At 44.3% G+C, this 23,285-nt stretch overlaps 1 protein-coding gene across 1 annotated transcript in view; it reads left to right on the top strand.

The window, feature by feature from the left end:
- The window catches only part of ARHGAP20 (Rho GTPase activating protein 20), a 54,150-nt gene extending 33,007 nt beyond the window's left edge, over positions 1-21,143 (top strand). The window contains exons 6-14 of the mRNA XM_035903775.1: positions 252-329; positions 5,906-5,972; positions 7,905-8,087; positions 12,021-12,199; positions 15,139-15,300; positions 16,724-16,833; positions 17,774-17,963; positions 18,450-18,561; positions 20,083-21,143. Coding sequence (XP_035759668.1) covers positions 252-329; positions 5,906-5,972; positions 7,905-8,087; positions 12,021-12,199; positions 15,139-15,300; positions 16,724-16,833; positions 17,774-17,963; positions 18,450-18,561; positions 20,083-21,143 — 2,142 coding nt within the window. The remainder of the gene's footprint in view (positions 1-251; positions 330-5,905; positions 5,973-7,904; positions 8,088-12,020; positions 12,200-15,138; positions 15,301-16,723; positions 16,834-17,773; positions 17,964-18,449; positions 18,562-20,082) is intronic.
- Positions 21,144-23,285: the final 2,142 nt, after the last annotated feature.

The raw sequence follows: 23,285 nt of genomic DNA, 5'->3' as shown, positions 1-23,285 counted from the left end.
CCCATTGGATGGAGTTGTTAGGAAAGCAGGGAGCTAATACAGAAAGTATGTGACAAAGCAGAGGAATCAAACCTTGGTCTCAGACAGCTGGGTCTTTATCGGTGGTGTATAACTTGTTTAATAAGTGAAATTTTAACAGGATACTCTCTATTTTTCAACAATGAATTATGCAGACCTATTGCACTTCAGATATCCTTTGCAAATACAAATTTTTAATGCCACTTTCCCCTTCTCCTTTTTTCTCTTCACAGTCAAAAACCCTAAGTGTAACCAATGTTGATACAGCAAATGATGTCATTCTCATGGCCCTGCAGCAGCTGGGAATTAATGTAAGTCCTTGAACCAGTTTTAATGAGTCTTTTTGTAGTCATTTTAATAATCAAATCTTCTCTTGCACTTTTCCAAGTTTTAGGATATGAACATTAATTAAATCCCTTATCATAGCAATTCAGTGTTGTTGAAATGAAGCGAAAGTGCCTAGCTAATATATAGACCTCCAGAGATCCTCAGGTGCCTTAAAAGTTTTGAATAAGTCTCTCATCCCTTTAAGGGATCCATCGTGTTTGAAGTTTCTTTTACATCTGTGTGGCTGATGCCAAGGGGAGATACAGCTCCTTTTGCATACTTCGGTGTGAACAGGAAACCTACTGATGTGCTTGCAAGTTGGTTTCAAAATGTGCAAACCTGCGTGATCAGCTGTGTCCCCAGATTACAAGTACAAGCACTGCTCTCAAGTGTCCAGATCAGGCACTCTAAACATCCATGGACCTTTAGTGTCGTGGGAGATGTGAATGTAACTGAGTCATTGCACAGAATCTGAATGCACCCAATTTAAGCAATGGCCTGAAACTGTTTTGGAAAAAGGCTTTTACGGGACTTAGATAATGCAGGAGAGTGCACCAAGTAGATGCAGTGACTCCTAATAGCTCGAGTACTGCCTCAGCTGGCTCCCTTTGCTCTTAACTGGACAAGGTAGTGCCTCAGGTGTAGTAGTGAATCAGTGCCAGGGACAAGAATTCTGGCTCCATTATTCTGTTTCTCTCATTGTTTCACAATGTGGCCCCAGCCAACACCGATGGTCATAGAAGGCCCTGGATGACAGCTTTTTAACTGGCCTGTCAGTCTGCTGCGCGGGTAACGAGATTTTTTTTAAATGTCTTAGTCTTGATGTATGCATTGATCTCATTGCAATCTGACAAGACTTTCCATACCACAGCCCTGAGTGTGAAGAGTCAAATACGACCAAATGCCACTCTTGTGCTTCCCTGGGGCTTCTGGAGACCTCCGGGAAAAGTTAGAGTAACCTCAGAACTAGCCTTCCCTAGCATTCATTATCCCTCATTTATACAGGCTTATAATGTGTCTGGGAGCCTGTTTTGCTAGCTTGGTATTTCCTAGGTACAGCAATTTCTGTCTGTCTGTCTTGTTATGGCTCAGACATCCCATTTACACCAGAGCTGTGGCGCTGGCCCGAGCTCAAGATCCAGCCCCAGTTAAGCTAGCTCTAGACTTGATAGAGGGACTACACGGTGGAGAGGGAGAGGGTAGGGTGTGAGTTAAAATCCATCCCGTTGTCTACCCCAGTCTGCACTAAAAATCAAGAGACTGTGCTATATTACAACTGCAAGTCTTTACTATCCTGTGTTTCATTTTTACCCATTTTATGGGTGTCATTTGTACTTCCTCATTTTGTGTACAGAAAAAACAGGAAAATGGTAGTATTGGAAGAGAATATTTTGTTTGAGATGAGCAGGAGGAGGAGCTGGTTAGGTTTCAGCTTTGTCTTCTTTTGTATGTATCACAATCAACATTTTCCTCCTCTTTACATTTTTATTTCTAGTGGAAAAAGAATGAAAGCCATCTGAAAGATGTAAAACCTTGCCTGCAGAATTATTTTCCTGAGTAATATACCACATTTTTTCACTGTATCTTCATAGCATAAAGCCTTTTTCATTAGAGGCTTATCATAAGATTAGCAATAAAATCAAACAAGCTAAATAAATTAAGCTGTAGCCTGTATATCAGTCAAACACCCAACCCCCTGTAGGATTGTTCTGACTGCGAGGAAGCTTTTCCTTATGCGCCGTCTCAAGGTTTTTTATTTATGTCCAGAGAGAACCACTTGAAAGGAGCTCTATGACTTTTCAATGGCAATTATAAAACCTACATTTCACATGTTGTGTGATTAATGGGCCTATTACTTTGGCTGAGTTCACTCTGGTTTAACACATCAGGGTTTTTCCCTCGGTGGTTTGTCTGGTAAAATGACAACCAGTTCGTGCAGAATGGCATTGATCATCGGTTCCAAATTACCAAGTGGGGCAGGAAGAAGGGCCTTGGGTTTCCCAGCTCCGTAAGTACACTTGCTGATTTTTCTGGGACAGTCACATTTATACTGACAAATGGCCTCATAAAGCCCATACAGGACAACATTTGCAGTCGGGAGATGAGCAGTCTGCCTCCTGAAATTGTGCTTGCTAGCTCTTCCCCTTCCCCTGCTTCCCTTTCACAGCAACGAACCCTTTCACATAGATATTTAAAAGGAAAAGTAAATACCCTTTCTTGTGCTCCTCAGCTGTATTTATTTGCTCCTGGCTGCTTGCCCTGAGGCATCAGAGATGTCTCCACAGCCTATTTATTTTCCTTCTGCCCCCTGCTAGCTAACTTAACAGCAGTGCTAATACGGGCCAGAAAGCTCTGCCAGTCAGAGCGCCAACTGCGAAGGCTTTATTGGGTGTATCGGCATTACACCAGGTGCGTGTAGCAAGTAGGAAGAGTCTCAAGAGCTTTTTGGACACTGGAAGAAAGTCCAGACAATGCAGGATAGTAGGCAAATCTGTTTAAAAGGAGGTAGGATTTAATTTTAGAGCTAGATGAATACTGCCATGAGGTGTTTATCACATTTTGTAGCCAGAAAACTTTCAGACTTTCATAATCCTGATTTAGCAGTGCCACTGAAAAGGGATTTAAGGTATAATAGATCTCTTTTCATACAGTGTATTTATCCACTTGCTGTTACCTTTCGTCCTGGGAGTGGTTTGTATTAATGCCATTCTTTTTTATCTCTATTGTCTCACCATCATATCTGAAATAACGTACTGTTCTTCAGTTAAACTGCAACATTGACTTGTATATTTATGCTAAAGGCAGTATTTAGAACTTGCTTTCAAATCAGCGGTTTTGCACAGCTTTTCTCAAAGATGTTCACGTTCTCCAATCCTCTGGAAATTGTTTCCTTTGATGTAAATTTATCCTCTTCCACTGTAAATTTGTAAAGATTGCTCAGCAGTCTTAAAGCACCGTCCAGCACTCCCAAGCCCTCCCACACAAAAGGGCTGGACAAAAGCGCCGAGGGCAGCCCTGTGAGGAGATTTTGGGGCAGTGTCAAGTGCCAGGAGTCCCTCAGGTGCCATCCTTGCCTTGGCATCATTGGTGCGGGCTCAGGTCTCAGGCAAAGGTGCTCTCCAGCATAGGGCACAGGATGCTGTCGGCTGGCGAGCCTGAGCTCTCTGGAGGAGCTGGGGAGATGGCGGAGCAGAGGTCTCAGTTGTGAGGCTGGGGGTGCCTGTGTGCCAGAGCACGCCCGAGAGGATGCGATTACCCTGGTACTCAGGACAGAGCTGAAGGGTCACCTTCGCTCACGCAAGACACTCGCTGTCTGCCACCTGCTCTGGAGCCAGCCTCCGCTTCATGCTGCTTATCTGTAATCCCTCTAGGGGATCAGACCTGTCTCTCCTCAGGGCTGGCTGCTGCTCAGCACCAGAGGGGAGAAGTGGGGCACAGAGGTGTTGAGGGCCAGGAGCAGCACCCGGGGCTGGAGGTCCTGTCCATGCTGGGGGCTGCCTCATTTCCAGCCTCCTGGGAGTGGGGAGGCAGGCAGGCTGGGGACTGACTCAGCCACATGGCGGGGGGTCTGGCATGGTCTTGGTCTGGCCTCAGAAGCAATCCTGAGTTGTGGCAGGCTGTGACCTTCATCCCTCTGCTTCCAGGAACAGTGAAAGAACTGGGGCAAATCTCCTCCTTTTTCCTTCAGAAATAATGGGCTCCAGCCCCTCTCACTGCTCAGAGCTTGACCCTGGTCACGTAAACCACATTGCACATGACATCTCCATCCTTTATTGGAAAAGGCTGAGGTACTTAATTCCTTCTTCACCTCAGTCTTTAATAGTAAGACCAGTTGTTCTTGGGGTACCCAGCCCCTGAGCTGGAAGACAGGGACATGGAGCAGAATGAAGCCCCCATAATCCAAGGGGAAATGATTACCAACATGCTGCACCACTTAGACACACACAAGTCTACGGGGCTGGATGGGTACTGAGGGAGCTGGGGGAAGTGCTCACCAAGGCACTTTCCATCCTTTATCAGCAGTCCTGGCTAACTGGGGAGGTCCCAGTTAGCTGGAGGGTGGCAAATGTGACACTCATCTACAAGAAGGGCCGGCAGGAGGATCCAGGAGCTACAGGCCTGTCAGTCTGACCTCGGTGCCAGGGAAGGTTATGGAGCAGATCAGACTGAGTGCCATCATGTGGCACATACAGGACAACCAGGTGATGAGGCCCAGTCAGCATGTGTTTATGAAAGGCAGGTCCTGCTTGACCAACCTGATCTCCTTCTATGACAAGGTCACCCACTTAGTGGATGAGGGAAAGGCCGTGGATATTGCTTACCTAGACTTTATTAAAGCCTTTGTCATTGTTTCCCACAGCATTCTCTTGGAGAAACTGGCTGCCCATGGATTGGACGGGCACACTCTTTGCAGGGTTAAAAGTCGACTGGATGGCCGGGCCCAAAGAGTTGTGGTGAATGGAGTTAAATCCAGTTGGTGGCCGGTCACAAGCAGTGTCCCCAAGGCTCAGTATTGGTTTGCAGAGGACACCAAGTTGGACAGGAATGTTGATCTGCTGGAGGGTAGGAAGGCTCTACAGAAGCATCTGGATAGGCTGGAGCGATGGGCTGAGGCCAATTGTATGAGGTTCAGCAAGGCTGAATTCTGGGTCCTACACTTGGGTCACAACCCCATGCAACGCTACAGGCTTGGGGAAGAGTGGCTGGAGAGCTGCCTGGCAGAGAGGGATCTGGGGGTGTTGGTCAACAGCCAGCTGAATGTGAGCCAGCAGTGTGCCCAGGTGGCCAAGAAGGCCAACAGCATCCTGGCTTGTAACAGGAATAGTGTGGCCAGCAGGACCAGGGAAGTGATCGTGCCTCTGTACTCGGCACTGGTGAGACCATACCTCGAATCCTGTGTTCAGTTTTGGGCCCCTCACTACCAGAACATTGAGGTGCTGGAGTGTGTCCAGGGAAGGGCAATGAAGCTGTTGAGGGGTCTGGAGCACAAGTCTGATGAGGACGGCTGAGGGAACTGGGGTTGTTTAGTCTGGAGAAGAGGAGACTAAGGGGAGACCTGATCGCCCTCTACAATCACCTGAAAGGAGGCTGTAGCGAGGTGGGGGTCAGTCTCTTCTCCCAAGAGACAAGCAATAGGACAAGAAGAAACAGCCTCAAGTTGTGCCAGGGGAGGTTTAGATTCAATATTAGGAACAATTTCTTCACTGTTGTCAAGCATTGGAATGGGCTGCCCAGGGAAGTGGTTGAGTCCCCATCCCTGGAGGTATTTAAAAAACGGGTAGACGAGGTGCTTAGGGACATGGTTTAGTGGTGGGATGGCAGTGTTAGGTTAACAGTTGGACCTGATGACCTTAAAGGTCTTTTCCAACCTAAATGATTCTATGTTTCTATGACAGACACAATTCAGAAGCTTTGCTGGTGGCAAACTTGGGCACTGCAGAAGTAAAGGGGGTTCCCTTGACCCCGCTGGCAAGGTGCAGATTATCCTTATATTGTGAGAAACCCAATGCAAACCTGTTCTTAATGGCTGGCAAACTTATTCTTAATTTTTGTTTTAAAGGGCTCTGAAAAAGACTACAAGCTGTGGGTGATTTCAGGAAGAGAAGATGCTCCTTACCCACTTATTGGTAAGTTTTTGACATGGTTTTGTTTTTCAACAGTCACTCAGTTTTTAGTGCTGAAGGAAGCAAGAAATACAGAGAAGACTGAAATGCAGCTTCCTCTTTTGTTTTGTTTTGTTTTTCCCATTTTTTCTCTTACTTCCCTGTCACGCAAGTTTGCCTACGTGGGGAGCTAGTCAGATGCTGATCCTTTTCTTTTGAAGAGCAATCGTCTGCTTGTGTCACTATGAGGTTGAAAAAGTTCATTTATTTCTGTGCCAATTTTGCTGCATGAGCCTCAGTCTTTCTACAGAGTCATCCTCTCCGCTTGCTCACCTCCTCTCCTGGAGCTAGTCCAGCTTTACCATATTTCTTCCTACACGTCCATAGCATTGTTTGCTCCCCTCCTCAGCAAAACTCAGCAGAGTGTCGAGAAATGTTCTGTTCTTCCACAACTCAACTTAACTGATTCAAGAGGTCCTTTCAAATCCCCTATTTCTTTTACTGGCTGACAGCTCCCCTCTGATTAGGAGCAAATTATTGCTTATTCACTTTCTAAAATGCTTTTTGAAACATTTCGTCCCCAGGAATCAACCCAAAGCTCAGAAGTGGTTGGATGGAGTGATTTGATTTTGGCCCGCGATTCACTGAGAATAAATCCCTTCCTGTTATTAAGAACCTTTCCCCATAGAAGCCCGGCATTACTTGTGCTATATGAGTTCACAGATGATTAGAACAAGAAAAAATTGTGGATTTTCTGTTTTCCTCCCCAGTAAATCTTAGCATTCCTTCTTAAAGCAGCCTTAGCTACAAATACTTTGCTGGAGTCACACAACATTAATATTTATAAAATGTCTAACTTGTGCACCTTATAGACAGTGCAGACTGTTTTGTCTTTGAAACATAACAGCCTTTGTCTTTCTGACTGTTATGTGTAGCTTCTTCAGATAAAATCACAGCCATGGTTTTAAACATAGAACCAGAGAATTCAGAAATGGGAAAGGCCTTTCTAATTGTCTGACTGAGTCTCACTGCAAATTCAAGTTACAATCCTGGGAAAAGAAGAATCTGATATAAAACTGATGGTGTTCTTGAGATTTATGGAAAGATTTATCAGATAAGGCCAGCTTTTATCATAGGTAGACATCAGAAGCAGTGTTTGACTGCACTTCGGCTTCACACTACCTATAATTTCAAAGAATGTCTCTTCCACTATCAGTGTTCAAGTGTAAGTGCAAGTTAACTAAACCATCTTAACATTGCGCCCGTATTTAATGTATTTAAACTGCCAGGTCTTTAGACAGGTCCAAAAAAAAACCCTTTCTGGTGGCATTTTTGAAAGTTTATCCAGAAATTAGTTGCCTCTGCGTAGTCCCCAAAGATGCTGCTCAATGCCGAGCGTAGCTCATTTGCATTAGCCCTGTGATTAACGTTTCCTTCCCATTTCAGCCTCAGACAGGAACTGGAATTGTGTCTCGTGTGAGTTGATGGCTGTTGCATGGAGAGGGAGGGAAGATCACTTTCGCACTGGACTTTTTGGTTTTGCTTGCTCAGCAAAAATTTGTTAGATGACTGCTCCCAAAATCTCATTTCTTGCCAGAACCATGCGAGCCACCAGTACCTAAACTTTCAATGTCACAAGTAAAGCAGTGGAAAGAATAAACACTGAATTCAGAAATAGTCACTTGTATTTTTCCTGATGGGCTTTTATGTGATACAGCTGTAATAGGTCACGTTTTACTTTGATGTCTATTTAACTACACTGAACACAGTAACTCCGTATCTGCCAGTGTATGATTTATGCCAGTGTAAATATGCAGAAAAGCATCAATTCTGAGATTACTGAGAGAGAAAGTGCTGCAGGCCAGCATGCAAAATCTGCTTTTCCTCCAAGGCAGATGGAGTTTTGCAAGTCTCCAGTCAATCCAACACAGATTATTATGATTTCTCTTTGAACAGGACACGAATATCCCTTTGGAATTAAAATGAGCCACATCCGCGATGCTATGCCCCATGGATCAAAGCACTGTGCCTGCCCCAGGCAGCTTCAGGGGTCCTTCTTGACGGAGCAGCTGCCCCAGGAGCTGCAGTGCCAGTTTGTGCTGAAGCCAAGCCGCCTGGCTGTGTGCCAGCAGCTGAACGGTACGTCGCCCCGCTCGCCCCGGCGTTGCCCACCCGCAGCCCGGCTACCTCCCCAGCTCTCCCATAGAAAGGAAACGTGCCGGGATGGGGGAAGGTGGGTGGTGGAAAGCAAAGAGGAGCATGCAGATGTACCTTACAGCTGCACGGGGTGTGTGTGTGTGTGTGTGTGCGCAATGTACTTCTCCCTGGTTTGAGTGTGCTGTTGTATGTGTGTCGTCTTTGTAAGTCACATTTTGACAAGCTGCCTGTCAAATGGTTGTTCTAAAACCAGCAAAACAAAGACAAGATCTCTCCCCTGCAATTTTTTGTAAGTCTATTAGCTGAGCTGCTCTCTGCAGCCCTCGCTGCGGTCTGTAGCAGGGCAGGGTGGTTTTACGGTTCAGGAGTCAAGGCTTGACTTTGGCACAGAATTCCCATGCAGCATTTGTCAGCATCCTTTATTTCAACAAGGTACTTAGGACTACACACCTGCCTCACTGGGACCCTCATGTGGCAAAGCCTAGGCGAGTACCTGGATGAAGTGAGCGAATAAAACGTCTTTATTTTCATTCTCTCTGAGTAAAATGAAGACAGTAATATTTTCTTCTGCCTTTGGCGTTGATGCTGTAAAAATTTGAGCACCTGCTCTCTGTTTTGTACTCTGCTGTCAGTGACGCAATGACTGCTCACTGCTCATGAGTAAAACAAGCAAGGAGACCTTTACAGGATTGGGGCATTAGATTAAAAACTCCGTAGGGCAAGGATGCATTCCATGGTGTGTTTTTATTGTGCTTAACACACTGGCATACTCAGCTCAATTAGAAACTCTGCCCTACTTGACCATTAACGACCAAATAATAATAAAAAACATCTGCACACTGTTATCCTGTACACTCCCCAATAGCTAAGATCTCCCGCGATAAAAGAATAGAATCCATTCGTAATGTTTTTTAGAAATTAAATTTAGGGAGGCTATACCAGTGTCTTACCAGTGTCTATTACAAATTATTCCGGAAGTTGATTGCGTTTTATATAAATGAATTTCGTTTCCACACTCCTTCATCCCCCTTTCCCCAGTAATTTGTATCGTATATTACTTCATGGCATATTTTAAGAATGAGGCAATCTAGCAAAGGGGTGTAATTAGGTTTACAGGCCCTGCTTGGCAGCTGACATTGACTGGCAAGAGAAAATAGAAATGCAAATCAGGCCTGTAAAGTTCTAATGCAGATGTTGTCAGCAGTGCTGTGCAAGCCACAGGAGGGGAGGCGAGGTTGGCTTTGGGGCAGCAGAACCCTGGGGCAGCCCGCAAGTCATGCACAGGGGCTGCGCTAAGTGGGAGGAAGAGGCTTTTAGTCCATTTTAGTCCATTCACCTTTCCTGCTTCCATCAGACAAAACCTTTTGAAGTGATGTATAGGTCTGGCTGCTTCCAAACCAGATTATCTGGCATACAGCGCTGTTCGTTGTGCTCTTCCTAGCTCCTTCTCGCCTATTTCAGTTTTGGAAAATGGTGAAGGGTACCTGTGCGCAAGCCAAGATTGTGATCTGGCTTTGGGCTCCTCCTCAAATCAGCAAGCCAAAATCTGTGGTGGTGTTAGGTAACCACTAGGCACACCACCACATACAGGACAAATTTACAGCGAGCGGTGTCTGTAAGCCCACGTTTCACCGCCGCGCATGCGGTGCTCTCCTCCCTCCCATCACTTCCCTGCCCCGATACCACTGTGCTGGGCATGCTGTGCCTTCTGGAGGCAGCAAGGGGAGCTGCCCAGTTGTACCGGCACGCACCATGGTTCGGCAGCGTTGTAGGTGTTGACAGGCAGACATGACTGACAACTGGCTGTCATGTCACATACTTCTCTGTGTGGACACCAACTGGGGGGGTGTTGTTGCATCAGCTGTCCTGGCAGGATGGTTAAAAAAAGTACAGCAGAATTTATTATGTGGAGAGATGGAGTTGCCTCTCCTGCAGCCTTTCAGCATGTAACAGGAATGGTCATTTACCAGTTAAACATCGCCATTAAGTAATGCTCATGAGCACATGTCTAAAAAGTAGTGTAAATACCGATTTGCTTGAAGTTTAACTTGAAAGAACCGACTGCTGTCAGTGGCTAGTCTGTAATTCAAATTATTATTTAATCCTCTGTTAGAAGAGAAAGCAAAGTTTCAACAAGTTGGTCTCAATACAGAAAGGAGGTCTTTGAAAACTGTTTGACAGTTAGGGGGTTGATCAGAAATGATGCTACATTGTTGAATAGATCTGAAGATTTATTTAGAAGTTTCTGATTAGTTTGCGAGAAGAGGAAATGCCACTTGCATGGCTGGGACACTAGCGTGAATAGAAATTCCCTGCATGTAAAATAGGAGCAGAATAGATGGCTGCTGTGACCTCTGGGCAAGATCTGCAACCAAAGAAGTATCGCTTTTTTCTGATTCTGGCCTAGAATAATCCACCAGAGCAAGGCCCTGATGTTTTGCGTGGAAGTGCTTCTGCAGAGCAAAAATCGGCATCTGTCTGGGCTGAGAGGAGGCTGAGCTTCTGGTGGTGTAACTTTGCACAGGTTCAAGAAAAGAAGGTGTACATCCTCCCCTTCTCATCTGCTCTTTACCTTAAGATTTCTCAACCTCCTTAGAAAAGGGGATATGAAAAAGATGAGTTTTCCTGTTGTTCAGTGAGTGTTAGTTTCATAAGTGACATGGCACTTCGTTGCTGTACATCAGTTGTTGGTTCTTGCCCTGGTATGTTGAAGAACACTGATTAAAATTTCTTTCCTGTCCCAGGAAAGAGCTGCAGTTCGGGCCATGGCTTTTAAGAGCGGAGCAAACAATGAGAGACTTAAGAAAAGTTCCTAATTTTAAGACCCATTTCTTCTACTTCTGCTATTCCTTGTTCTCCAAAATAGCATTTCTTCTTATTTTTTTACTTCCACTGAGGTCTACAGGGTTGCCAGAAAAAAACACCAATATGTATTTGCCATTGTGTGAATAGAACTCCAAATGAAGCAAACCATATTCACACGAAAGAAAAATTGCCGTTTTGAAAGTTATTGGTTAGTTATGTTCTCCGAAAACATGTGTCAAGTAAAGCCCTGGACACTGCCTAGCTTATATTTCATGAAGCTTTGGACTGCTTAAAATGTATATCCTCCTTATTATTTTTCATTAAAATAATTTTTCATCAGGCTTTCACATTCAGATATTCACATTTTGAGTTGAACTGTAACTTTTCATCCTGTAAGCCTCTAATGAAAAGACTTCCGCCCATTCCCAAAGGGAGCATGATCTAGAATGGAATGACGTATAACGAAAATTACTATTTGGGCTGAAGAACAAGTGTAGTAAAGTAAAGGAGAGAAAAATCTGGTATTATACCACAATCTTTACTTCTGCAAGCCTTGCTTCTACCCTCTGCCCTCCACAACAGCAAAGGTGGCGACATTTCCTGGTCTGAAAATGTCTCACCTCATTAGTTGATTCCCTGGTGTTACTTGTGGGGAGAGCGGGTGCTCTCCCGCATTGCCAGGGGAACTAGGATGCCTCTGGACAGCAAGCCAAGGTGAGGGCAGTGGTGTTTATGTATTTTTTTTTCCAAAGAAAGTCTGTGGTTTTTTGCACCTGTGGATGGGAAATGAGTTACTTAGCGCAGTCCAGCTCCATGTGAAGTCAGCGGGCTAGTGTTTGCCATCCCGCACTTAGTGGTAAGTGCTGATGCCATGGTCCAGCAGTGCAGTGCAGGTCCTGGTGATCCTCTTAAGAGCGTGGGTAAGGCAGCGCGTTCTCCACACACACATGCACAGGTATGTGCATGGTGGATTAGGCTGAGCCGGATGCCAAGGAGTTGGTTGAGTTCATGACATTTTTTCCTTTGAAACCATAGCAACCACCACAAAACAAACACTGGAATGAGAATTTAAATGCATTTCTTCTAATAAACACCTTTCTCTTTTCCCAGACTTAAGCCAAAAGTCATTTAAAAGGAAAAGATCTATCATAAATTGGGCTTTTTGGCGTGGCCCAGGCACTCACTTGGACAATGCACCCCTCTCTTCAACATCTGCTGCTCCTGGGAAGCTCTTTGGCCTCTTGCTAACAGCCATCTGTGAGGATGACAACCTCCCCAAACCCCTCTTGGTGAGTCCTAAGCTCGAGGCTGGCTCTTACAGTGGTGGAATTTCTTAGTGTAGTGAATGAGAACATGGGGACACTGTAAATGGGACACTGAAATTACCCAAGCAGAGAAACCAGAAGGAAACCTCATTTGTGGTTTGCAGCAAGAACTTTGGTTTTTAACATCTGCTGTGGTCAGGCCTGGTTAATAACAAACAGCTTGAGAAATGTATGTGATCGGTCTGCTGTTCTGGGCTAATTCTTCTTTATAGCCCGTGCTATAGGTCTGGTTCCCTAATCCTCACTTAGGCCATGTAAATAAATGCCACGTTCACACGCACTTTTTAAACAACTCCCAAGATCTCTGTAAAATCCCCAACTCCATAAATGTGGCATCTACTGTCCCATATAGAGAGCCCACACGTGCATACAAATGCTACCTGCCCTTAAGGAGACAGTTTCAGAGCCTTTCTTGAAGGCATCCCAGCATTCCAGGGCAGGCCTCCCAGGGCAGGCAAGCACTCTGGGACCTCATTTTTGATCTGACAGCACCACTGCAGAAATAGGTGGGAAGGCAGAGACTGCGGGAGCATCTTTTCATCCTGTCTCAAGGGAGCACTAGTGCTGTGAGTGCTCTCAAAGCCAGTCCAGAAACATGAAAAAGGTCATCCTAGAGCCCATTCCTAGGCATAATTTAAGGCAGATGTGTGGCACTTTTGGTCAGGACTGAGAGCTGCCCTGTTGTCACTGCAGCAATTGAAATGTTTACAGAGTGGGAGTGAGCCCTGCAGGATTGGGCCCCTCATCCCCCTGACTTTTGGCTGGAACAACTTGCCAGAAGAGTTACACCAGTTTACAGGAAGAGATGGTTTGTCTCCTAAGCTTGTGCTTGATGTGCTGCTTTATCACTGCCCGAAGTGAATCATACCGGGACTTTTCAGGTCTTTTAATAGGGCGGGTTTGTTATTTTCTTTTGAGGAGGAAGTGCGCATTTTTATAATTTATGTTATTTAAGTAAGCCTCCAGAAATGGACTCTGTAAGAACATGGTCTCTTACTTTTTCTGTCTGAGAGATGAGCCAATGCTGCATTTCAGAAATTTCTCCAAAACATAAATATTAGTAAATTTTTATCTGAAAAAAACCAAAGTTACTAAGCATAGAATCACAGCTTGGTAGACTCTATGCTTTGAATCCTAAACACTGGGTTTACACCACAAAATACAACTTTTGATTTCATGCACTGTCTCAGGAGAATGGACTACTGTGCCTGGGGGACTCTGTGGGATTTACCTGCAAGAGAAGGAAAATATCAGGGATGAATGCTGCAGGCATGTTTGATATCTCTGCTTCAGAGCTTCAAACTTGCTTTCACATCTGAAGGGCTCTCTTTTAGCCATTGCCACACTGAATTGTCTTACACCATTAGCTTCATTCATGTAATTTTGTCTGGGTTTACTACTTTAAGAGGGGCTTTCCAGTTTTATCTTGTGGGTATTTTATTCAAAATATGCTTTCAAAGCGTTTGTTCACGTGCTAAGATCCTGTGCTGTGGGACTCAGCCTGTTTTGACAACAGAGCTGTAAACCCCTGCAAAGAAAATGGAAACGCTGACCTGAGTCCTGCTGCCATGAAAGGTGCTCCCCAAAGTGTCTGCACTTACATGAATGCTTGGCTTTCAACTTCTTTAAGAGTGAGAAAGAAATGTTAAAGAAGAAAAGTAAAAAGAATAGTTTCCCTTAGACTTATTTGCATTGCTGTGTAAGGAAGACCTATCTTACAGCCCAGACTAGGAAGGTCACCAAAACCCACTGCTTAGCCATGACTGCTACAGTAACTTGGTTTAATGATGACAGACTCTCCCCCAGTGTCCATTTTCTTGGCATTTCTTATGATAACTCGGTCCTCGGACCACTGTGTGCATGCACGTAATCGCAGAGACTGTCTGCACGCATTTCCCCCTCAGAAGAAAAAACATGACAAATCCCATGTCACTTGGAGCAGGCCTGGGGAGCGGTGACCAGCATGTCTGAGAGATGACCCACAGGAGACTTGCAGAGAATTAAGCAGCTGGAAAATATCATGTACATATTACCTCAGGAGATGTCTCTGATTTCAGCATTTCCTTTTCTGCCCTTTTTCCTCTCTTACTTAGCAGAAGAAATCAGGTCCTCCTGTTATTTTAAAAGCTAGGCAGGGATCTGCTTGTTTTCCTTTTCCTTTTAAATCTCTCATGTAGTGAGCTGCCTATGTTTACTTCTTCGCAGACTCATTGGCTTCAGAGGAGCTGTAAGCCAAGCTTTAGCCCCCTCTGGGTGACCTCCCGGGCGAGAGCACCTTGCCCCAGGGGTGGTCCTGCTAGCAGCCCGGAGCTGCTTGCAGAGTACGACACCACTCACAAGAAGCAAAGGGGGTAAAAACCTGACTCTGATCTGCTGTAGAAGCCCAGATATTAACAAACATAGCACTTTCCAGCTTAGATAAAATCTCATTTTTTTCAGACGTCAGGCATGGAACAGAAGTCTTGTCTCTGGTCTGTGACAATATTGAACACGCTGATGAGCAGTGAGGGTCTCATATCTGCCTGCAAAGTGGTCTCTGGCAGAGGCCACTGTCAGATGCAGTGCTTTGGCTTAGGTAGACCACTCTCCTTTTCCCATACCACAGCGTTTATATATTTAAATGACTTGGCTAAAACTTGCACAGGTCCTGGAAGATCATGCAGGGGTTAGTGCTCAGCAGCGGCAGCACGGTATTTCTGAGGGGACATTTTCCAAAATCAGTGCCCCAGACCACAGCTTTGCTGTGCAGTTTGGCATGACTTGGAGGGTGAGCTTTGATTGATGAGCTTTTTTAGGACTCAGAGGTTTTCACCTGTGGCAAAAGTAGCAAAACTACATTTTAATGGCACTAGACAATAAAATATATTTCTGAGAAAGCCTCTCTGCCTTTTAATTTTGTTTAGGACATGCTTTCCCTCCTTTACCAAGAGGGCCCTTCCACCGAGGGTATTTTCAGACGCTCTGGAAGTGCAAAAACCTGCAAAGAGCTCAAGGAGAAGCTTGATTCAGGTGCTGAAGTGGACCTAGCCTGCGAATCCATATTTGTGACAGCATCTTTGTTTAAGGTATGCGAAGAACCTTCCTTTCCCCTTTTTTGGGTGAGAGCAGCACAGATCCCGGGCATAAACAAGTAGGACTTTTCCCCAGGGATGGGCCCAAAGAGGACTTGGTGGTCTGGATTAAGAAGAATGGGCTGGCACATTAACATTGTGAGAATCTCCAAAGGAGGCTACCACTGAATTAGGATGGGGAAGAGGACTAGCCAGCTTGTTTTGGTGCCAGCTTTCCTGAGGTCTCAGCTACAACCTGGTCCTGTTCCTCTCTTTATCTCTGCTTAAAGTCAATGAAATACTAGAAAGGCAGGTTTGCAGACCTTATTTCCTTACTCATCAGTAATAACCTATGCTACAGACCCAAGCGAGAGTATAGTGTTGCCCAAAATATTTGGATTAATTTTCCCACACATTATCTTTTCTTACAGACTTGTACGTTAAAAACAATGTTCCTTATGCAAAAGGCATCCCAAGCCTTCAGTAAAATTTCAGCTACAAGGAGGATCAGCATATTTCTTTTCACATTTTAGTACAGTGCATCTGTTTATGCGTAGTTTTTGCTTAAAAGAAATAGTAATCTCCATTCTCAAGGAAGCACTGCTTCAGTGGAATAGTTTTATTGCAGAAGGCCATTCCTTTTGCAACCATGTGAGAGGGTTTCATGGGTGAGACTTACACAATTACTTTCCTCCTGGTGGATTTAGGATGTGCGTTTAGGGCAGGACAGCTGCACCGTACAAAGTGCTGGTGTGCAATACTCACCCCGTGGTAACAGTTTCACTGAGGGGCAATTGCTTAGCATTTATAAGAGTGAAGAGCTACCACGTAAGAGCAAATGTGTTATTCATGTGCAGCACAGCTTCCCTTTCCCTGGCTTGTGGGTAAGCTGGGATTTGGGCTTCTTCCCAAGTTGCAACAGTTTGCCCGCCAGTGGTTGAGGTATTAGGGAACAGGAGCAACCAGACAATCCATGACTAGTGTAATTGCCAAAAGGGATTGATGAGGGGATCGAAGGTAGGGGTGTCTTGGAGTGCTTATGGTCTGGTGGCGTTGGAGATTGTCAGCTAAGGAGAAGAAATGGGGACTACAGAAGAAGTTAAGTGATAAGTAAAGACAGACATTATGCAGCATCAAAGTAACTGGTCCTACTGCAGATTTTTTAGTTCAGCAATAGCAGATGAAGCATCCAAATACTTCTATTTTGACAAGAAAGGGTGAGGAAAGGGCAGGAAAATATTCACTTTAAGCATAATCCAAAATACTGTTTTATCTCAGATGATTTTCTGCTGGTTTTGGTTGCTGTGTGGAGCAAGATGCTTGTCAGCTAGTGCTGGCCCACTGATACATCCTCTTGTATCTGCGTGTCTCATTCCCACTCCCTCCCGTGCTCCAGAACAGCTGTTCACATGTCTTGTTCTTCTTTTCTCTTGATAAGGATTTTCTTCGCAACATCCCTGGCAGCATTTTGTCATCCCAGCTCTGTGATAAATGGGTCTCTGTGATGGATCAAGGAAATAATGAAGAGAAGATAAAAAGCATCCAAAGGTAGAGCTACTTATATTCACTGTATTCTTTTCTTATATATTTAGATCCCAGAATGCAGAATCCCAAATATCCAACTTACAATTTACAGTAAGTTTGGGGTTTTTTTTTTAAATAGATGCTAAAAATATCTTTGCATATGACAGAGCATTCAAACTTACATAGATACTTAAGCACTTGCCTGTATGGAACAATTTTCTGACTCTCTTTTGTCCTGCTTTTCTGCCTTTTGTGGGTACCAATAAATAAATGAAATATCCTTTAATGAAAAAAAAATATTATAGTATTTATAAATACTGGATTTCTGCCTGATACCAAACCCAAAATTATCCACAGGAAGCTTCAGGGTCCTGGGTGAAAGGGTAGCTGAAATCAGGTCCTCATATATTCCCCCTCACGCATCTCAAATTTTAGTGACCATTTTGAAGCCAAGCTGGAGTTGTGAATGAAATACTGGAGCACAGGGACAAGGGAAGCCTCCACTCTTGCAGGTGATATAAAACAGAAAATGGGCAAAGTTTATGCCATGTGCAACAGAGCTTTGCACACGAGCTGACCTCACGTGTACTTACACACTTAGGGCAACTAGATGGCATGGAGAGACAACCGAACTGTTTGGTTAAGTGAGTAGTGAATTGTGAGGCAACTTAGGTGAAATACAGTTTCATGTCAGACATTGTACTTGGTTCATTAGTTTGGCAGAGTGTAATTTTAATTCTGTGTTCGGGGGTTTTCTGTCCTCCCAGAAACTGTTCAGAGGTGTGTCACAGTGAGGGAAAGCAGCTGAGCAAGAACACCTCTTTGACACAGTCCCTGGTTTCATTAGTGGACCATGGTACCCTGGTTCTGTATTTTCATTATCTTGACTTGTCTGTGTCTATGAAAAATGGTTTTACTTTGTCCAGTCACTAACTTGAAGAATTACATTTGTATATGTTTTCAGGTTAATAGAGCAGCTCCCCAGAGCTAATGTTGTTCTCTTACGTTACATCTTTGGAGTACTGCATGGTATAGAAATGCGATCTGAAGAGAACCAGATGAATGCATTTAATCTGGCTATCTGCATTGCACCGAGCCTGCTCTGGCCTCCTGTGTCCTCCACTCCTGATATAGAGAGTGAATTTACAAAAAAGGTAAGAGACACTGCAATGTAGTAAAAAAACCACACAACCTTCATCCTGTTCAACCAGGCTGTTGGTTACAAACATGAAAACAGTCAGTACCTCTTCAGATCAGGACTTGTCCTCTTATCAGGGCTCCAGAAATGTGCATCGATCCGTTCTCATAATCTGCCTGGAAGAAGGGGAGGGAGATCATAAAGCAGTACCTGGTATATTAGCAAAGCGTTTCTCTCGTCAAAAAGATCTCTGGTAATGGTGACCTTGGAACAGAACAGAGTAGAAATGGAAAAGATGTATACAAAGACGTACACTGGGACATTTTAACTGGGCCTGGCTGTTTTCCTCAGGCCTGAGAGACTGGGAGAGGAGTTTCTGGCTGTCAGGGGGCACATTACAGATGGGCAATTTGCTCCTTTTCCTCATCTATATGGTGAGCTTGCCCTGAGTGGAATAATGTAAGATCTGACAAGACATCTCTCTCCCATTGCTTTGTTGCAGATTTCTAGTCTGGTACAGTTCCTCACTGAGAATTGCTGCAGGATTTTTGGAGAGGAAATTACCTCCCTCTTTGGAGAAATACTGATGACATGCAAGAGAGAGAACGGCTCAGGTAATACAGACGATCTTTTCATCCTGTTAGGCAGCAAAACTCAGCCAGGCAAAAGATCAGTATATTCCATGGAAGAATGCTGTTCCTTCTTCACGTGGTGTTCCCAGATACTGCTTGTTCTCTTTCCTTTGCCCAAAGTATTGGTGATAATCACTGATTCAACTTACTGTAGACCTGGACTGTATCAGAAAATGCTCTCCCAGAGCTCCTATTCCAGTCATCTGAGCCACTATGTTAAAAAAGCAGGGAAGGAAAACGATGGAAAAGGAATAAAAAAATCTGGAGAAGGTTTCAAGTCTAGAATTTTTGCCCAAGCCTATGTTTTCCCAAAGTATTGGGAAGCCAGTGATCAACAAAGGTGATAATACAGCTGTCACAGCCTTATATTAGGGTTGAAAGCGTCTATTCTTCATTATCAAGAGAGATCTCCAGAGTTTCAGTGGGACATCCAGATTTTGCTCCTAGCACAGAAAGATCATGGAACTGGTGACTGAAAATGTCTGACAGACTAGTTGGCAGAGCATTCTAGAATATCATAAATGCTCTTTTTCTCTCCAGCTCTGTGGTAGTATCGATTTTCGTCTCCTTATAATATTTCTAAAGCAGCATTTCTGTAAAATAAATTTTGGCACAGCTGTCCTATACTAAAAGTGATAATGGCACTTGCTCCGGCATGCCAGACTGACTGAGTGTGGCCATCCCAGGCTCCTCATGCTCTACCTCCAGTGAAATTTGGTGAAATCCAGTGAAATTTGGCCTGCACCCTTCCCAAGAGTGGCAGCACATGGGATCTGCTGGGCTGGGATGTGCTGGGACTGAGAGCTCAGACCCAAGATAGGTTACGGCGGCTGAACAAGTTCTCCGGCACGCACTGAGGCGTGGTGACTGCCCGTGCGTGAACTCTCTCTGCTGCAAATGAGAGATAAGTCAGCTTAGCGTAGCCCAGAGCAAAAGAGATTTAATGTAATTCCAATTATCGCAAATACGGGATAGGGCCCAGGTGTGCACTGCTCAGTGGAAATGAGGTGACTGTTTAAACTGAGACTAGAACTTTCTTCGTAGCGTTGCTCTTAAAAATACTGTCTTTTCTGGAAGGCCGTAGAAGTACAAAGTATGCCCTGTTTTCTTCCTTTGTCTAAAAGAAGGAAAGGTTAAACGTTGCAGTCAGTATTCAATAACAAAAAGAAAAATTCAATAAATTACTGATTCAATAGACTGTATGTAAATTATTGTTTACGGCTGGATTACCACTTTAAAAAAAAAAACACAAAACCCTCTAACCCTTATTTGTACCATTGTCCTGTATTTCTTGACTGAACTGCAACTTAGCACTCATTTCAGTTTTTCTGTTTCAAAATTAGACCATAATTTTTTCTGAAATGAATGGCATTTCTGCTTGAAGAATCTTTAAAGGGCAAATGCTCCTGAAAGTAAAGGATACATGCCAAAAAAAAAAAAGCAGCTGCTTGTCAGCGGGGTGGTTCAGTCACTGATGTGTTAACACTTGGTTTGTGCTGGCAGATGCTGCTTCTCTCCATCTGAACGACTCTTCCTACGACAGCCTGGAAAACGAGGCGAACGATGAAGCCGACTCCTCTTCCAGCGACTGGATTAAGAACCGGGATCAGGATAACAGGAGCAGGGAGTCTGTCTTCACTCTGAGCGATGGTGATTCGGAGCAGACGGAGGTGGATGAAATCCAAAGTACAACCAAACCTAAGCAGCTGACAATTTCTGTTGACGTACACCATAAGTTTTCATCACAAGAAAACTCGGAGAACGCGTCTCTCTGCTCCAATGCACTGGGCTTCTCTTCAGCAGCTACCTCAGGCGCTCTCAAAAGCTTGAGGAGACATAGGCGCTCCTCAGAGCCGGCAATTGGCCTCCTCGCCTCCAGCTTCACCTGCATTGGCGGCAGTCATGAGAAGGCAACACGCAAAGCCAGCTGTGACGTTGTCCTGTCTCACGAAGATGAAGACTATCTCCATCAGCTTCGGTCACTGCAGATGGAGGGGCAAAAGCTTATCAATCAGAGCTTGATTATAGGGATTAATGTTGGTAAAAGTGACGACACAAACCAAAACGTTGAAAAGAAAGACTTGTCCCATTGCCTCCTGCCTCCAACGCCAGAGGGATTAAATATTTGCTCAGGATTTAGCTCTTCTAGCTTGTCTTCTCCTGGGACATCTCCGTCTGTGTCGTCGATGAGCTCTCTGGACAGTGCTTTCTCTCAGTTTTCAGACCAATCTGTGTTTACCCCAACTGAAACCTCCTCCCCTTTCGATAGCACTTTTCAGTCTCTAAAGAAACACGAAGACACTGCCGCTGAAGCGGCTGATGACTATTTGGTTACACCCACCAGGGTGCCACCATCTCCACAACCTAACGACGCTTTGGCCGAGGGGGGCTTGGTGGAGCCCACCAGCAGGCCAGTGCCCCTGAAACCTACTGACGGAGTCGACACGTTTTTGGTTAAGCCTGACATTCAGCCATTACCTCTGAAAGTCCCAGGAAGAGACAGACTTCATGATCCAAGATCAAAGAGGAGGTCTAGGAGAGCATTACAGCAATCCAATGTTTGAAGAGACTAACCAAAGCTTTTTTGCGGAGGAATCTTAACGCTTAAAATAAACACCATACAGAAAATGCCTTTGGTGTTAATGTGTGTTCGTTTTAAGTTTAATCTCCAGGTTGTTCAAATTTAATTGAGCAGTCCCCAGATCCACAGGTTTTCTTTTTTTAGGAAGCTGCCTGAGTAACGTTCCCACGTAAAGCTTTGCGAGAACATTGTAAGAATAATAAAAATTGCTAAAAAGCAATCTCCCAAAAATCTGGCAGGGTCCCAGGAGGTACCTAAGAGAAGCTGCCTGTTCTCTGAGCCTGCCAGGGCAGCAGGGTGCCTGCGGGGCCTCTCCCCTTCACCACTCGTGTGTTGAGCCTTGCAGATGTGAGTCCCAGTCCTTTGTGGTTTTGATGTAGCGTGCAAAGTCAGCATAGATTCCATAACTGTGGTATTAAACTACTGTTCTGAAACTGATAGGTATTACCTTCATTGTCCTCCGAGGAGTAAGCGCGTTGTTTTCTGTATGTTTATAAGGTATGTTCGATAGGTGTAGTTATTTCTTTCACACTGCAAAAGAAAGAAAAAAATAAGCTCAAAAACATGTAAAGAGAAGTGCTGAAGCTTGTAACTAACACCTCGCAACTCTGTGTTTCGTTTATTGTGCTTCATTGGCTGTTCTGTTCGTGTTTAAGTTGTGAATAGTTTCTTAACGTTGCTGTAAATGGCATTACGAATTATTGCAAGCAGAACACATGTAATTTTATTATGCAGCATCTAAAAAAATCATATAATATATTAAAAGTAATGCATTATCTAAATGCTTTGAGTTTGTATAATATATCCTGATAAATTTTGCTATTATATATGTTCTGAAAAAAATGTGTATTTTTGTACTTGCAAAAAACTGCTGCTAATTTTACGAGTTCTGTTTTGTTGTTACAGCACTGGTATTGATGTGTATGCATTCAATGCTATATATTAAATATTATTTGTTATGTCATAAATTCAATTTATATTCTGTGTAATTTTTTTTTAGGTGTCAGTTCTACAAGCTATTGCTGAAGCAAAAGTCCCAGGGATGCCACTGCAAATCTTGCGTGAGGAAGGACCGCAGCATTTTTCCTCCTCTTTGGGTGGCATCATTCACACTGCATGTCATCATCCTGTTAACTTCTGTAAATTTTAGTAATATTCGAACAAGATTCCTACCCTTTTGCTCTTCATCTAGAGAGATGAGGGTGTTTTCAGCTAGTGGGATGCAGTTAACAATGTGGAGGTGCAGAAAGATCTTCTCGGGTAATAGATATTAGGGTTGGGGGCAAGGAAAGGAGGGGAGCAAGACACTGGATGAGAGCAAGATTTATTCTTTAGTATTAGCAGGGTTATAGAGAAAGCGAGAAGGAATGGCAGGGCTAAACTGAACACATCTTGGCAAGTGTGCGTGTGTTACGGTGCTTCTGAAATTGCATTGATTCATTCATTAGCTTTCCATTTTCAAACCCCCTTCCCCACTCCAGTTAATACTGGCCCGAAATGGAGTCTCAGATCCTATTCAGCTGAGCTATGCCTTCGGGAAAGTGCTTTAGCTCCCAAGTCACTATGCATTTCCAAAAAATGTAAACACTGTCTAGTGCTCTAAGCCGTTTCCAAGTATTGCCAGCTTAAAAGGTTTTTAGCTCTGTATCAGGCAGAATGGGTATTCTCCAGCAGATTGGGGCGGGGGGGGGGGGGGGGGTGGGGGGGCGCGGGGGGTGGGGGGGGGGGGGGGGGGACGGGGAGGGATGTCTGTTAACTAAGTTAGAAGTATCCTTACCTGAAAATAGAGAATCAGGGGGTTGTTATTTTGGGCTCTAATCCTGCAAGTGTTATATCTGCCTGCATTTGTGGAGACCCACGTAATGCAATAAACCATCACGCACTTAGAACTATACCAGCATGTATAACTGTGTGCAGGCTCAAAGACTCCGCTGCAATTTGTTCTTTTTCATCGTTTTCAAATTCAGCTATTTTAATAAAAAAAGGCAATATGCAGAACCTGATCTGTAATAGTCATCTTCCAAAAGTAAAATCCTTTGTATGTGTTTTGAGACCTGTCATCTAATAGCCCCACACCTTCCTTTAAAACAAACAAAAAAAAGATGCTATTTTGAACTAAAACAAC

This window comes from Egretta garzetta, unplaced genomic scaffold (assembly GCF_000687185.1).
Source record: "Egretta garzetta isolate BGI_Z169 unplaced genomic scaffold, ASM68718v1 scaffold401, whole genome shotgun sequence".
Taxonomy (NCBI): Eukaryota; Metazoa; Chordata; class Aves; order Pelecaniformes; family Ardeidae; genus Egretta; species Egretta garzetta.
Note: the sequence above shows the minus strand (reverse complement) of the source record. Positions and strands in the feature narration are given on the sequence as shown.